General features: G+C 34.4%; 2 protein-coding genes across 2 annotated transcripts; both read right to left on the bottom strand.

Moving 5' to 3' along the window:
- Positions 1-1041: 1041 nt before the first annotated feature.
- Positions 1042-8930, bottom strand: LOC100242919 (ER membrane protein complex subunit 8/9 homolog). Its single transcript, XM_002271462.5, has 5 exons — positions 8507-8930; positions 8141-8287; positions 7993-8052; positions 1400-1566; positions 1042-1314 (listed from the first exon to the last, which is right to left on the bottom strand). The coding sequence occupies exons 1-5, from the start codon at positions 8720-8722 to the stop codon at positions 1284-1286; spliced, it is 621 nt and encodes a 206-aa protein (XP_002271498.1). The 5' UTR covers positions 8723-8930; the 3' UTR covers positions 1042-1283.
- Positions 8931-12267: 3337 nt separating this feature from the next.
- Positions 12268-15938, bottom strand: LOC100265210 (heterogeneous nuclear ribonucleoprotein 27C-like). The gene is made up of 6 exons (XM_002271556.5): positions 15475-15938; positions 15259-15299; positions 14450-14613; positions 13783-13882; positions 13481-13650; positions 12268-13199 (listed from the first exon to the last, which is right to left on the bottom strand). The coding sequence occupies exons 1-6, from the start codon at positions 15528-15530 to the stop codon at positions 12684-12686; spliced, it is 1047 nt and encodes a 348-aa protein (XP_002271592.1). The 5' UTR covers positions 15531-15938; the 3' UTR covers positions 12268-12683.
- Positions 15939-16002: the final 64 nt, after the last annotated feature.

Here is a 16002-nt window from a genome sequence, read left to right on the forward strand (position 1 = left end):
AAGTATTTTTTAAATATTAAATTAAATCAAAATTATTAAATTAAATAAAAGTATTTTTCAAAAATATTAATTTTTTTTTTTCAAAATCAACAAAGGGCACTTTTGGAAATACTGAAGGATGATATCCTTCAACTCAATTTCCATACTTTCATTGGGTCTTAGGCTCAATTTGAAGAGTTACATGGACCTTTTGTTAATTTAAGGGTCCATCTAGCCCCAAAACATAATTCTCCCATAAATTTATTTCAAATTAAAAAATTAAAATTATGTTCAAATATTTAGACCAGATCTATATTGGATCAAAAAGAAATATACGAGTGTCAATTAGTCAAATGGTTAAGATGGCTTGCTGCATGTTTGGGTGGTGTGTTTTTGGGTTTAGGTGCTTGCTACGTTTTGGAGTTTACATCAATGAGCTTTTAGATTCCATTTACCAAGACCGAATACAATATTGTTGAGATACAAAACTGAATCCAATCAACCCACCTCTGCCCCATTTTTATGGGGCATACAGGGAACTTACAAGCTACTTGTAGCCCATCTCAGATAATTCAGACAATTTTCCCAAAAATAAACTCAATTCTAAACCATCAATAAGCCATACCAACCATGGTCCTATCATGCTACAGCAAAGATGGCACACAAATGTAGGAAGGATATAACCTGACCAAAACTTTTTAAGTCTCTAAAGCAGAGTAGATGATTGAAGAGTATCAATATTATCATCTTAATGTTGATTGTAGAGGGCACTTTAATTCTTTCCAAATATCCTAAGTCTAACCCATTCTACGCAAACTCCTTATGGTCTATAACCTATGCCATGCAAACCCTGAAAATCAAGAGCTCTTCTCTCAAGTCATCCATCTATAGATTATCAAAATGCACAAACCATGCAAGGACCCTTGAAATGGCAACTCTCTTGCCATTTCATTAGCTACCTCTTAATTTTTTTGCCTCCAACTCGGTCCTTTAGTACTAGATTATCTTCATGGTTAAGAAATAAAGGAAGTAACATGGAATGCAGCTTCTACACATGCCATGGAAAAAAGAAAACCACCCAAATATGTCATTGGAAACATTTTAACAAAAGAATAATATTTCATTCCCTGTCTAAGACCAGAAACTTCGAGTAAAATGTTATGATAAAGAAACAACTGAGTTTCTTCTCTCCAGTTGATAAGTCATCTTTCAAAATCCAGTTCAAGCAATGAGTTACGCACCAACAACAACCCCTTGCCATAAATAGATGCTGTGGGAAAAATGCTGAACGCTCATAGCAAATATTACTTGAAGAGTTCTGGGTTCAGCCAATCCCTGTAAGGAGGAAGAAAGATTGTATCAGATCAAAAATGAAGGAAATAACTCTAGAAATAGAGAGGGAAGCACAGAAGGTTCTTACTTGCTAATGTCATCAAGGTGGTCATCAAAATCTATGATATCCTGCCATTTCTCTGAGGCAATATAATCCAAGAGGACTACATTGGCTGATGGCTCCTTGATGGTCAGCTGGCTGCTTCCATCTGATCCAGCATGCCTCCAGTTCTTGGATGCATCCTTTGTGTAAAGCTGGACAATGAGGTGCAAGAAAAGAAAAGGTTAAGCTTGGTTACAAAAAAATTCCAGGAACAATAATTAAAAACTTAAGTCTGATAAAAAAAAATAATTAAAAACTTAAGTCAGGTTGTCTACATAACGCCAGAAAAAAATAAATTAGTTAAAAAAGAAGGATGAGGATCACCCTGCACAGGGTGAGTGAGAAGCAGCTGAGAGTCTAATTATTATTAGCTTTTAACTGCTCTTCACTGCTTCTTTCCAGTCTTTGCCTCACTTTCCTGCTCCTTCAATGTTTTTTATGATTTTCCTTTGGCACTTTCAAATGATTTCCCCAAATCAGGGGATTTCTCCTTCACATCCACAGTTTCCTCCCATTTAGATGAACTGGATTTCACGTTGCTACAACCATTAGCACTAGATTCGCTACCACTTTTGGGCAGTTGACACTTGGATTTGGAGGCAGTTTTTGAGCTGTCTTGCTTGGATTCCAGTCATCTTGGATATGTTGAGCGACTCTCATCAGGTAGGCTCCTGCTTGAGGATGGAGAAGCAACATATGAAGACTCATTCCCCAATGCCTTTGGTGGGGAAAGCTGAGTAGCAGTCATCTTTTCATTTTCTGAGGCACAGCTGCCTCCATAGATGGAGGGTCCTCACAAGGGGCATCATGACCTGCCTTGCTTTGATTTTTTGTATGGTCAGACAGCTTCTCAGACTCCTCGGTTCTAATATGAGAATCAGAAGGTCTTATCAAATTCATTGAGGAATTTGGTTTTCTTCTTCCTTTATTAGTAGTTCGTTCTGTCTTAGATTCTTGTACTACCTTTCCAGCGTCCAAACTATCAAGTTCAACTTGGCTTTGATACTTTGCTACTTTTGAACTGATTATTACTATAATCGGGCTTGTTTGAAGAGTTCAAATCCACTAAAGAGTCATCATTCGCAGCCTGTGTGACACCATTGCTCATAAGTGACTTCAGAGATCTATCCATTGCTGGATTTGCTTCTCCAGTACAGGCTGCTCCAATTGAAATCACTTTATCTACCTGGGCCGCCTCATCCAAAGATACCCTTTAACAACTTGCTCTCTTCAGCCGTATCTTTGCCAGGGATGTAGTCATCTTTCTGCTCTGGAGCACTGTCATCATTCCACTCTGGAACACCGTCATCATTCTAATCAGCAGTACCAGATGTTCTTTGGCAAATAGAAGAAACACCTGTAATCATCTAAAGAAATGCCTAAGGATTTTACTGCTCGTATCAGGCAAGGTTTAAGCATATTAGCAAAGTTTTCAAATACTTTTTCCCCCAGTTTCCAAGCAATGGGCAGAACTTCTTGATTGTCCTTTATGCTAACCAAGATGGGAGAGAGTAGCTCTATTGGAATGTCTTCACTTTCTTCTACGACAAGAGTCATAATTGTCTCCATGGAAGTAAAAACATTTGCTGGATGATCATCCCTTATTGCATTGAGGAAATGCTGGAACATCTCAATAATCAGTGTCACATCCAAGATCCAGCATTACCAGGCAAGACCTGACCTTTGCAACAGTTTCAAGAATCCAGGTCCTCTTATATGATCGGCTGGATCTGGCAGAATTTTTCAAATGATGATACAATCAGCTGAAAGAACTCCTTCATTTGGTCATCATCATATGGGGCATCTGGTGCAGTAGTTCTTGTAATTTCACTGATGCAAGCAGCAACCACCACTTTCACATCAACATCTGAATGTCTCAGAAGTTGATCTGTCACCATTGCCTTCAGCAATGCTGAAAGTGCATTTTGCATCGACATAGAAGGCAACTGTTCCACCTTTAAAAGACGATTCTCAACTTGGTCAAGCAGTGGGAGAAGTTTGTTGACAGAAGCTGGAGGCACCAAAAGCTTATTCCCTGCTTCCATGAGCTGTCTCTCAAGCTCTCTGTCTGGGGATGCCATTGTTTGTCTGTCCCTCTACATCCTTCAAAAAATCTCAAAACCCCTTTCTTTTCAGGTAGAGAGAAGGAGAGGGGGAGACATAGAGACAAGTACAGAGTGAGAGCACATTGCTTTAGGCTGCAGAAAAATCTCTACTCTTAATTTTTCCACTTTTGTGTTAGATTGCATGACATACATTGAGAGTCTAAATCCTGTGAGTTTAAGCTTTTAGGAAAATTAGTTGTTCCACAAAAATCAGTCAACATGATTTCGCCATCTGCAACACAGACCAGTGACTTCACCAAAGAATGATAAATGGGCAGCAAAAGGACATGAAAATACGGAGCTGAATGGTGTGACAGTATCAATCTTTTCAGACCCAAATAGTTGGTATAAGGCTTAGTTGAGCTTAGCTTAGTAACAAGACATTGAAATTGCTTCACCAGCAAACTAGTGTTTTTCAATAAAATCACAGCTCCTTAGAAATATCTTTCCACTCCGGGAAAATAGGCCCTACTAAATGCCAATCCATCACCATATCTTACACCATTAACATCGTCGCCATATGCATACAACAATTATACTCTTAAAAATAATAAATAAATAGGACTTCCTCACTCAAAGGTTTTATGGTCTAGGGCCTAAATCAATACCTGCAGGTTAACAAGCCACCATGACTTGTTTGAGATATTATCCAAAAGGAAATTTTCGCTGATGGAGTTTTTGGTCAATATACAGCGATACCAACTTCGTTCTACAGAAGGATCTCATAAATCTTTCACCATTACATAATTTTCTGACTCACGAAGAGAGGAGTAATAATGATATACAATCCTTGATATTGTTACAGTCCACTGCGTTTAACTGCCATGTGAATCTTGATGCCCCAAAACAAAATGAAAACCCCTTTAATCAACAACATTATTCCAAACTCCAAGGTCTTCATTTTATATGTTAACCTGATATACATTTTGAGATCATATCTTAAAAATTTGAGCTTGTAGGAAAGTTGATAGTCTAACATGGTGTCAGTCTATAAGAACTATGGTTAACTAAAAGATCTTAAGTTCAATCTGGTCTACTGTTTATTCTCCCATCTACTGATTTGTCTCTCCATATATGGGTATAAGCCCAAAATTTATGAAGGAGGGTGTTAACCTAGTGTCTAGCACACCATTTTTTAAAAAAAAAAAGGGTAAATTTTTGCCCTCTCTGGGCCTTGAACCTAGAATCCTTCACAAAACCTCTCCAACTCATTACCATGTGAGCCAAGGGTTAAGGTGGTTAGTATGCATTTTGGGCCAAATCTTAATCAGGGCTAAGGGGCTTCATCTCAAGTTCCATGTTAGTGGAAAAGGAGGACAGGATATGGAGGTGTCCCACCTGGTATTTGCATATGATACTATTATCCTCTATGATGCCACAAAGGAGCAAATGGAATTACTTGAGTTGGACATTGATGTGGTTTGAAGTGATCTTAGATCTAAAGATAAATTTGGAGAAAAGTGAGTTGATTCCTATCAGGGGGATTGCCAATGTGGAAGATCTAGATAGGGTTTTGGGATGTAGAGTGGGAAGTCTTCCCACCAAATATCTGGGCCTTCTCTTGCAAGCTTCTTTCAGATCATCTCCAGTTTACTATGAGGTAGAGGAAAGATTTTACAAAAGGCCTCCTATGTGAAAGAGACAATACCTTTCAAAGAGAGGAAGGGAAAGTCTTATAAAAAAACACTCTCTCTAATTTATCAATTAACTTCATGTGTCTTTTTTTTTATTCCATGAAAGTTAGTAGAAAACTAAAAAAGATCAAAGGGATTTCCTTTTAAGGGTGGGGATATTAAGAGCAAGCCACATTTGGTGAATTGGTCGACAATCTGAATGGAGAAGAGAAGTGGAGGCTTGTGTATTAAAAGAGTGTCTGTCCATCCTCAACAAAGCTTTGCTCAGCAAGTGGAGTTGGAGATTCGCTTGTGAGAGTAACTCTCTTTGGACACAGGTAATTTTAGGGGAGTATGAGTAGGATGAGAGGAGATGGTGCTCTAAAGGAGAGAGAAAAGCACATAAGGTGGGCATGTGGAAGACCATCTAAAGTGGGTGGGAGGGTATGTGTGACTAAATATAATTTTGCACAAAAGTCAAGCCAATGAAACTCCACCCAACAAGCAATAGTTTTGTAAGAATTAAGAAAAAACCTCAAAACCAATAATAGTACCACCATAATTATTAAAAACTTACAATACATGATATGATACAATGATATGATACATTTTTGTTTTATACGGATGAATATGTATCACCAATTTGCATTTTATTTATCATAATTATTAAAAACTTACTATATACAACACAGTAAAATGAAAAAATATATTTTTTTATGAAAATAGATATATATATTTTTTTTTTATTAGAAAAATGGATACATATTTTTTTTATTAGAAAAATAGATACATATTATCAGTTTATAGCTTAAGTGTATTTTAAGATACAAATAGGATAAACAATGTGATAAGCAATGCATAAACCTTTAACTACGTTTAATAGTTTCTAAGAAAAATCAAATTTGAATTTTTTTCTTATTTTTTTTGTAAAGGAATTATTATATTATTTGTTTAAATTGTTGGTTTAAGGTTGTTGAACATAAAAGGGGGAGGGGTAAAATGATCCTACATGACACAAACAAAATGTTGAATATTGGGAAATTGTCTTGAATGATTTGAATGTAGACATTGAAAATAATGGTAACAATTGAATAAAAGTTTTTTATTTAATACATTATTTTTTCTTTCTTTGATATTTTTTTTTGTAGAGAGGGAATGCTTAAATATGGAAAGTTGAAACTTTGGAGATGACAAGTAAAGACATATATTTCAACAACACATATGTATGCATGGGTAGCAAATATGTGGGAGTAAGAGGAGGAGAAGGATCATTAGAGCCCACACTTTCTTAGGCAGTTTCATGATTGAGATTTAGAGATAGGGGATGCCTTTTGCAAAAACCTCAAAAGCAAGTGGCTGATTCAGGACTTTAAGGATAGGATGGTTTAATAAAATTCAAAGATCAAGAAATCGTCAATTAAAGTATTATACTCTTTTCTGGAACAAGGAGGTTCAAAGCCTTTCCTAGATATAGTAATTTTGAACTCATGTATCCTAGGTTCAAGGGTGAGATTTTTTGCATGGGAAGCAACCTGAGGAAGAATATTGACTTTGGACCAGTTGAAGAGGAGAAGAGTGTCTTTAGGGAATGCACGTTATGTGTAAAAGGAAGAAAAATTTGTTGATCACATTCTTTTACATTGCATATCAATTGGAATCTGGTGACAAGTGATAGCTGATTTTTTTCTTTACTTGGGATTAGCTAGGTGAGATCTCCTCCTCTATAAGATAATAGTTGTTAAGTTGGAATCGACGCTCTTTCGGGAAGAGGTGTAAGAAAGCATAGTTGGCTGACCATTTGTGCCCTTTATTTGGACAATTTGGCAGGTGAGAAATTTGAAGGCTTTTGAAAGTGTGGAAATTTCGAAACAATTGCTCAAACCCTATTCTATGTGCAGGTTTTTGGATTGTGTTAGGCATTGCATATGAGAGACATTTATGTCTATGTTGGATTTTGTTGATTGGTTAGGTTTGAAGTAGGAGTGGGAAAGATTTGGGATTTTCTTTTTCTACTTTTCCTTGGTACCCCTTGTATATCCCCCCTATATACTTTGGGGTGCCCTTGTTGTAATTCTTTTTGTATCACCTCTTTTTATACATTTTATATATACCTTGCACCTATCGAAAAAATAAAAAATAAAGAAAGAAAAAAAAAAGCAGCACATACAAACATACATGCCTAGCTACATTTTGGAACCAAAAAGCATAGCTAAAAATCCAAAAATAGGTTTTGTGATGAACCCTTGCATTAAGCTCATATTTCATTAAATTGAACATTTCAAGACCCAAGTATTCAAACGTAATCATATGATATGATTTAACTCTTTAAATCATATTATCTTTCATAAAATTGGATATATATTACTCTATACTTAGTGCTTCCAATATGTATATTTTTTCATATACATATGCATATTGTGTAAAAAACCATACTACACACGATACAGAAAATAGAAAATGATATACGATATGATTCATGGGTTGACAACTATGAGGACAACATTGAGTCAACAAATATGAGAACAAGTTAAAGAAACAGTCAAAACACCAGATAAAGAGTGACATTAGTATATTATTCACTGATTGCTTCTTTCCATTTCCCGCATCTAACTAATATGTTTGGTTCGCTTTACCCAATCAGCATTGTACCCCTTCCACATTTTCCAAAAATGTAGCCAAACAAAAACAAAAAAGAAAGAAAAATTCCAGGGGCTACGTTACTATGGCTTCACAAGATAGCAAAATTTGTTGCATTCAGAATGAAAGCCAACTCTGCAATTTCAAGCACTACTGTTTCACCAAAACCTTCCTAAATTAGCACATATTAACGCAACCGTTCATCAGCAACAAAAGGACTAACCTGCATCACAGGACTCCGGTCTTTCCCCTTGGGCAAAGATTCAAGCTTCTTGTTATCTAACTGAGAAGGCAAACAAAAAAAATTCTAATATAAATGAGAACCACAAACAAACAGAAAATTCAGATACACCCAATCAACAAAAACCTACCAAAATCACCGCGGCCTGAGGGAAATACCGATAAATGTGATCTCCAATATTCTTGGCCACGCTACTCAGCTCAGCATCATCGAACCTCTCATTCGCATGGAAATATCCCACAATTCCCATGTCTTGAGCCCCATAATACTCCTCTATCTGCTCCAATCAAGCATTCAAATACAACTTTTTTCCCAAGAAAAAGGAAGTCGAGCATAAACAAATAAATTTCCAGGGGGAAAAAAAGAATCCTTTATCAACAGGAATAGGGGAAAATTTTCAAAAAGGTGGAAGGCCAAGGAAAGTAATTGAAAAAAAATAAAATAGGAACAAGACTTGAATCCGAAAACCCTGGATGGAGGAGTGAGATTAGAGTACCTGAATAAGGGCGATTTCGAGAGGAGGAAGGAGGGTGATCTGGGAGTGGAAGAGAGGTACGGCGTCGGAAATTTGGAGGGTGTGGGAACCGTCGGTAGAGGTGACGAGGCGGCCGAGGAGGACGGCGTTGACGGCGGCGGTCTTGTGCTTGAGGGCGTGGAGGACGAGCTTGATGTAAGCGTTCTGGGCGATCTCGTATTTCAACTCGCCGCCCATGACTCGGTAATCTTTGCGACTCACCACTGCGCTGCAGGCTTTCCCACTACTAAATAGAATGCTCTTCTTGTTGTGACTTGTGAGCACACCTCCAAACGACGTCGTTCCAATTTTATAAGCTCGACCCCCAATACAAGGCCCATTTCCAAAGCCCACTTCGAAAGCCTATTTCCAAAACCCACTTCGAAAGCCCATTTCATTTTCTCCCAATAGCTGAAACATTTGCCTTTTAGTATATAACTATATATATATATATATATATATATATATATATATAAATTAGTATTCATATATTAGTTTATGTTTTAGTTCATTTTGAAAAAATATTTTTTAAATTTCTTTATTGTTATTAAAAAACTATTAATTTATATTTTTTGAAATCCATAATTTTTAATTTTATATCACTTTCATTTTTTAACTTCTCTAGGTTTTTTATTGTTTTAATTATTATATTACATATATTAAAATTATTTTAAAGGATAAATTAAAATATCAGTGAAATAAAATATAAAGATTAAATTAAAAATAAAATAAATATAAAAAAAAAATCAAAAAATAACACAGCAATTGGGAACTGCGATTATGCTTTTCATTTTTCATTTTTTCCCTTGTTTTTTTTATAAAATTTAGTTTTTAAAAAAAATGTGTTTTTTGCATATTTCCTTTTATTAAAAACACAATACGTGGTTCTTAATAAAAGGGTTTTTTTTTTAATAAATAAATAGATAATATTATTATTTTATAAAAGTCAAAGGGCTAATAAAATTATAATTTTTTGGAAAAGAATTTCCTTTTTCCATAAAAAGAGTTGTTAATAAAATTGTAAAGAAATTAGGGTTTTAATTAAAATTCCAAAAGGAGATTTGTTGAACTTGGTTAGTAAATATTTTAAAAGAATTTATAAAGCTAATTAATATTTATTAATTTTTCTTGGGCTAATAACTCACCTAAGAAATAAAATTGAGTGATTAAATGAGATAGGGCATTGGAGCAATTCAAGATATTAAATACATGAAGACATTTATAAACAAGTTATGATGGCTATAATATGGGATAGGATAAAAAATGGGATATTATATCTTAACCAATATTTTGTTGGTGATGGAATAGGATATTTGATACGATATATTATCCACGTTTTTTATATCCCTTTTACATGGGATATGTTATCCCATGTATCATAACTTTTTTTTTTTTTATATGCTCATTTTACAAAATAAAATTTTGTATTATAAATTAAATTTATAATTAAAAAAGAAAAACTAAAGAAATATTTATAAAATAATATTAATATATAATATAAAAAAAATTATTTGTAAAGTTCAAATATTTTAATCATGAATATCGATAAACATACCAAAAATTTTATTTATTTTAAATAAAAATATTTGAATATAATATAGAAAATAAAATATATTTTATATTATTTTTTATTTATTCCAAAAATTAAATATAAATATAATATAACACATTTCATTTAATATACTACGTTAAAATATTATATCCATAAAATATGTGGATAAAAAAATATGATATCCAAAAATATACATATCTTCAACTAAACATAATTTTATAATATTTATAAGTATACACTAGTATCACTAAGAAAAGAGAGAAAACTATTTTTTGTGTTTAAATCCTCGAGTAAAGGTGTTTTCAAAAATATTTTAAAATATTTTCAAAGGAATCTTGAGTTTTAATCTAGATATGTTAATTTAATATTTTATTTAATTTGATGCACTTTTTATCATATTATTATTAGTTGTCAAATATTTTATATAAATTAATTATAAAATTAATTGATTAAAAAAGATAAAAAAATTTCAAATTTGTAAAACTAACATTTTCTGATTTTTAACTTAGAGAATAACCCATTTTTAACATAAATATCCTTTGTTATTTTCATTATGGATTAATTGATTAAAAAGAATAAAAAGATCCCAAATATGTAAAACTAACCACTCTCATTTTTGAACTCGAAGTATAATCCAATTTTGATATAAACATCCTTCAACACTTCCATTATTTACATGTATATTTAAAAAAAACAATTATTTTTGCAAAAAAACTGATAGACATTTTTATCCCAAATGAGTATTTTTTTATGTTGAAAAAAATGAAGGATTAATTTTACGGGAATGATTTCATCCTTTTAATCTATTATCCCTTTCATTATTTACATGCTAACAACAAAAGCCAAAGTGTTCTCATAGCAAAATGCTAATTGTATTTTTGAAAACAAGTTGTTTTCTAAAATAAAAATAAGAATGCACTTATTTTCAAGAAAAATTCTCTATCCTTCGAAACAAAAGAAAATAAGAAAAACACACTTGACAATTAGAAACCGTTTCTTGTTTTTAACATGGGGTTTTCAAAACACATCATTAAATTATTTCTTGTTCACTTATTTTATGAAGATCATTTTAAAAAATAATTATACAATTAAATGATTAAAAATAATACATCATATATAAAATTTACTTTTAAAACATAATAAAAAAAATATTAAAAACTGGTTAAAATCATATTCAAGTTCACAAACAAGTTTTTTTGCTACAAAACATCAAAAACAATAAAAAAAAAAACAGTTTTCAGAAACTGCTTTTTAAAAGTGCTCGAAAAAACAGATGCCAAACATAGCCTAAAAAATCAATTAATTTATTTTGGATTTACATTTTTGAGAAATAATGGTAACTTTGAGGCTACTGACAACTTGGCGAGTGAAAGATTCCAACTGATTTCCACAACTGCTTATAAGACATGTGATGCAAATAAGAAGCATTGTAGGCTAAAAATGTGGAACAGAACCAGGAATCTCCAATTAATATTTCAACAATCCACCCTCAGCATTTCCAGTATCATTTTATTTGCAATATCAACATATAAAAAATGTTCATTACAAAACAGAGAGACTATGCCCAATTTCATGAATCTCCTGATAGCCGGAATAAAATGAAAAACTCACCAAATATAAAACCAAATACAAAAGGGATCATCACCGTTAGGTCTACATTGTCTTTACCCTGTGTGGCGGTGGACCGCAGAAACCAGTCAAGTCAGTTGGGTATCAATTCCCTAAAGAGAAACGAGGCTACAGTCCAGCAATATCCCATGCTTTACAGAGTGTTTCAAGCAAGCTTTTACAACTACCCCAACATAAACGGCTAAAACTTTAGGTTTCATGCCATTGTCGGCTACTTATAGCTAATTCTTACCAGACTATGACACTACATTTTCAGTTCTAAAAGGGGGGAAAAAAACCTGTAACACTTTTAATCTCTTGAATCAAAAACTAAATTATACTGTAATCTTTGTAGACTAACTGCAAGACCTTTTTTTTGATAGGTAGAAGCAAATAAATTAAAAGCTCCTAAAGTATACACGATGTACAAGGCCAAAAAACAAACTGCAAGACTTAAGTGCCGAATGAAACAATGAGTGACGTCATATTTTGGGATGAAAATTTTACTAAAGCCTGTAAGTAATTGCAAATCTATGCCTGGTCAAATCAAGCTATGCCATAATAAAGAATTTTGTATCTAAGATTAAACTAAAAAGACCATATTTAGACCAATGTCAGAGTACTAGAGTAAAGATAACAAGCTAAAAGGAAACCACAAGAATAGTCTATCTAGAACAAACTAATGGCAAATGTAAGCAAACTCCAAAATAAGGTGCCATAGTCTACATATAGAAATTAGTCTAAAACATGACAACAAGCATAGACACCACATGCTATCGGAGCGATCTACCAAGTGTTGTCTAAGCCATACAGTAGAAAAGACAGTCTAATAAAACTCTTCAGATCTTTCAATGCTTCCCAATTGCAATAATGTGAGACACCTCTAGTCCTTGCAAGAAAGCACCTATCATTGCAAGAAGCATAGTGCAGGAAACTAGAGGATCCTGTGTGTAACTTCTATGGCAAAGCTTAAGCAACTGCATCAAAGTGCCTCTTTTTCTACCTTGCATAGGGATGGTACCGACTACTGCCACTATAGCCTCCCCTTCCATACAGCCCACCTGCTCCGCCATAACTAGCTCCAGGACCAGAGTCATAACCACCACTGTAGCCTGAACCGCCATAATTCCCATAGCCCTCACCCCCTCGGCCATATCCACCTAGACCACTTCCTCCATAACCCCCACTAAACCCGCCACCATAGGGTCCAAACCGACTAGAATAACCAAGGGAAGATTCACCTCGGTAACCTCCTAAACTACTGCTGCCAAAACCCCCGTAACCACCGCCAAATTCACTGCCACTACTACCATACCCACCATATCCACCAAGCCTACCGCCAACACCTCCAGGAGTCCTATAGGGCCCAGGGCCAAACCCACTGTCAAAGCCCCCATATGAGCTGCCAAATCCACCAAAGCCATCACTGAAAGAACGAGCCCTAGAGTTGCTACCATATGCAGGCGCAGGTGGTGGGTTTGAGGCTTTCTTTGGTTCAGCTTTCTTGATCTCCACCTACAACACAGCAACTTAGTTAACCTAGATTCAGCTGCATGCAAACTACCATGATATCCCTTTCCTGAAAAGATCTATACCTGTAACAGTCTCCACCTAAAGATAAATATACTATCCACTAAAGAAATTATGCTGAATAAGATAAAACTAAAAGTGGACAAATGACAACCACTCTCATGTACATTATTGAGAAAAATATGAGAATGCAAAGCTGCAGGTTCCATGATGAAAAGGTTGTTGTTTATGTGTTGATTTCTTGGTGACCATTGAAATAAGCTCACCTGAGTACCCGCCATATCAATCATATTTCCCTTGGATATCATTTCATCTACAACTTCCTCACTGTCAAATATTATAAATCCAAAGCCTCGAGACCGGTTGGTTTCATGATCACGTATAATCTGGTGTTCCACAACTTTCCCATACTTCGAGAAAAAATTCTTGAATTCATCTGATCATTTCAACATGCAAAAGAATGAAAAATGCACTAAATTATAGAATAAATGCAGCATTAAACCATTCATATAAGTCAACTAAATTCCCCCCAGAAGATCAATATGCATATCTATATATTAGATTATACCTTCAGTGACTGTTGATGGCACTCCACCAACAAAGATCTTCTTTGTTTTGAAATCCTTTGACTGTCCAGAGCCTTTTGGAATAGTTCTTTTAATTTCGACCTGCTCAAATTTCAGTTTTCAAGTCACATTCTGTATGTAAAATTTAACCAAGTTTTTAAATCCCCTTAGATTTTTGTATGTGTGCACATATATATAGGGAATATAGAAATGTCAAGAGATTTAATGATGAGTCTTTGGAACTGCTTTGGAAAACTCATGGTTGCCAAGGCATCCTACTAGAGTAGAAATATTCCTCAACTCAGAGGAGTGAGAAAAATAAGAAAATAAATAGACTCGTATGTTTGGTCTCCAAAATTCAGACTCTCACTCAATTAAGCTAAATTAAGATCTAGTTGAGAAGGAGTTTATGTTTTCAGTGTTTCGACATGACAATTCTAAGAAACAAGATGAGAATTTCTTTTCTTTTATCAGATCCCACAAAGCACAAGTTTATCATCTAAGAAAATGTTCAATTTTAATAATATGAATATATCTGAGTCACTTCTTGCAAACCAGCTAATAAATCATTAAATACTACCATACTAAACTGATGATGACAATTTAAGACAGTGAAGGAAATTACAAGGAAAACACCAAAGAAAATAACAACTGCAAAATATTTTTTACCTGCTTTCCATTAATGACATGGGTATCTTCAATAACCCTGTCAACAACTGAAGGATCAGCGTAGGTAATAAATCCAAAGCCCCTTGGCTGGCCCGTGTACCGATCTTTCATAATCACAGAGTCAGTTATGTCTCCATATTTCCCAAAGTGCTTATTAAATGTCGCTACAATTCAATCAACAAGACATTCAAAAGGAAAAGAAAGATTAGAAAGGCATGAAACCCAGTAAAACAATCACGACAGAATTTCATACTCACTAAGCCATTATCTCTGCATGTTCTAAGACTAGCCCATGAAATTTAACTATGTTGTAATTAATATAACCTCAAAGAAGAAGAAAAATAGTAACAGCATAAAATCTGGCAAAGCAAATAACCATGTCACCAAAAGCTAAGCCCAGTTGCTCCAATACATGCAATATCTGTCTTAATTAATGTCGTAAATTTTCATCAAATCATCATTTGGCTATGCAAGAAAATTAAAGAAACCAAAGGTAAATCGCCAAAGTAGCTTAAGAAGGAACCATTTATAAGTAATTTGAGCCTAGAACAAATTAATTTCGGGCAACTCAGAAAATAATATTTTCCCGTTTGCCTAGACAGATAATAACCCTCACAATATTTTCTGGAAAAAATTTACGCTAACCTTGCACGTTAATTGTCTTTCAGATCAAATCATAATAAAAAACACCACAAAAATATAATTTAAACATTTTTACACGAGAAAAATTTTCCCTTGCTAGCAAACAGATCCACAAGACAAAAGGGCTAAATAAAAGAAATCATGGGGAAGCAAAGGCAAACTCTCACCATAGGTCGTATCTTTCGCTAATCCTCCGATAAAAATCTTCCTGCGTTCGATTAAAGGGAACAAAATGTCAGAGGACATGAAAGAAATCAAAAGAAATCATTTACAAACAAATAAACACCAAGACGACAAAAGAGACAGGATCTAAAAATTATTCTTCTCTCCCTGAGCTTTCTCAGCGACAGAAAGAAGGATATACAAGAGGAGAAGAGACGAACCCGGGACTCGCGCCATCGCCTGTATGAGGATTATCGCTTTTCGATTTCGAACCCATGGACTCTTCTCGAGAAAACGATAAGAGATTTTCGGCGATTCAAGCTTGGATTTGATATGAGTTGAAAAAATGGGGGAGATTTTCTATTAGGGTTTTGAGGCGAGTGAGGAAGGGGTTGCGTGTGGAGAATATAAAAGATGGGAGAACTCTGTGAAATGACACATTTCTATCCATCTGATAAGGTAATTACGGCATTTACCCCCATCTGAAATGACCAATCTACCACTAACTTAAATTCTACTTGTCCAATCCTTTGTGGCTTTGTCACATCTTTGGTTGATTACTGGGGAAGGAAATGATACGACATACGAGGCATTTTCCTCCTTTCCATTTCAAATGTTTGGTTACCGGGAAAGTTGAGGAAGGAAAGAAAATAGAAGGAAAAGTCCTCCTCCTTACGCAACAGGGCTGAGGCATCGATCATTTCAAAGTCTCTTGATACGGTTCTAAGAAATAAAGATTTTTTCGTCAT

This window comes from Vitis vinifera, chromosome 19 (genome assembly GCF_030704535.1).
Source record: "Vitis vinifera cultivar Pinot Noir 40024 chromosome 19, ASM3070453v1".
Lineage (NCBI taxonomy): Eukaryota > Viridiplantae > Streptophyta > Magnoliopsida > Vitales > Vitaceae > Vitis > Vitis vinifera.

What these genes read in the sequence shown, in the direction of transcription:
- LOC100242919 (XM_002271462.5), bottom strand. Translation starts at nt 8,722, where the DNA reads ATGGGCGGCGAGTTGAAATACGAGATCGCCCAGAACGCTTACATCAAG. An exon ending in CTCAGGCCGCGGTGATTTTG is followed by an intron (nt 8,053 to 8,140) that starts GTAGGTTTTTGT and finishes TTGCCTTCTCAG; the next exon opens with TTAGATAACAAGAAGCTTGA. An exon ending in CACCTTGATGACATTAGCAA is followed by an intron (nt 1,315 to 1,399) that starts GTAAGAACCTTC and finishes TCCTCCTTACAG; the next exon opens with GGATTGGCTGAACCCAGAAC.
- LOC100265210 (XM_002271556.5), bottom strand. Translation starts at nt 15,530, where the DNA reads ATGGGTTCGAAATCGAAAAGCGATAATCCTCATACAGGCGATGGCGCG. An exon ending in ATGTCATTAATGGAAAGCAG is followed by an intron (nt 13,883 to 14,449) that starts GTAAAAAATATT and finishes AAATTTGAGCAG; the next exon opens with GTCGAAATTAAAAGAACTAT. An exon ending in GCCATCAACAGTCACTGAAG is followed by an intron (nt 13,651 to 13,782) that starts GTATAATCTAAT and finishes TGAAATGATCAG; the next exon opens with ATGAATTCAAGAATTTTTTC.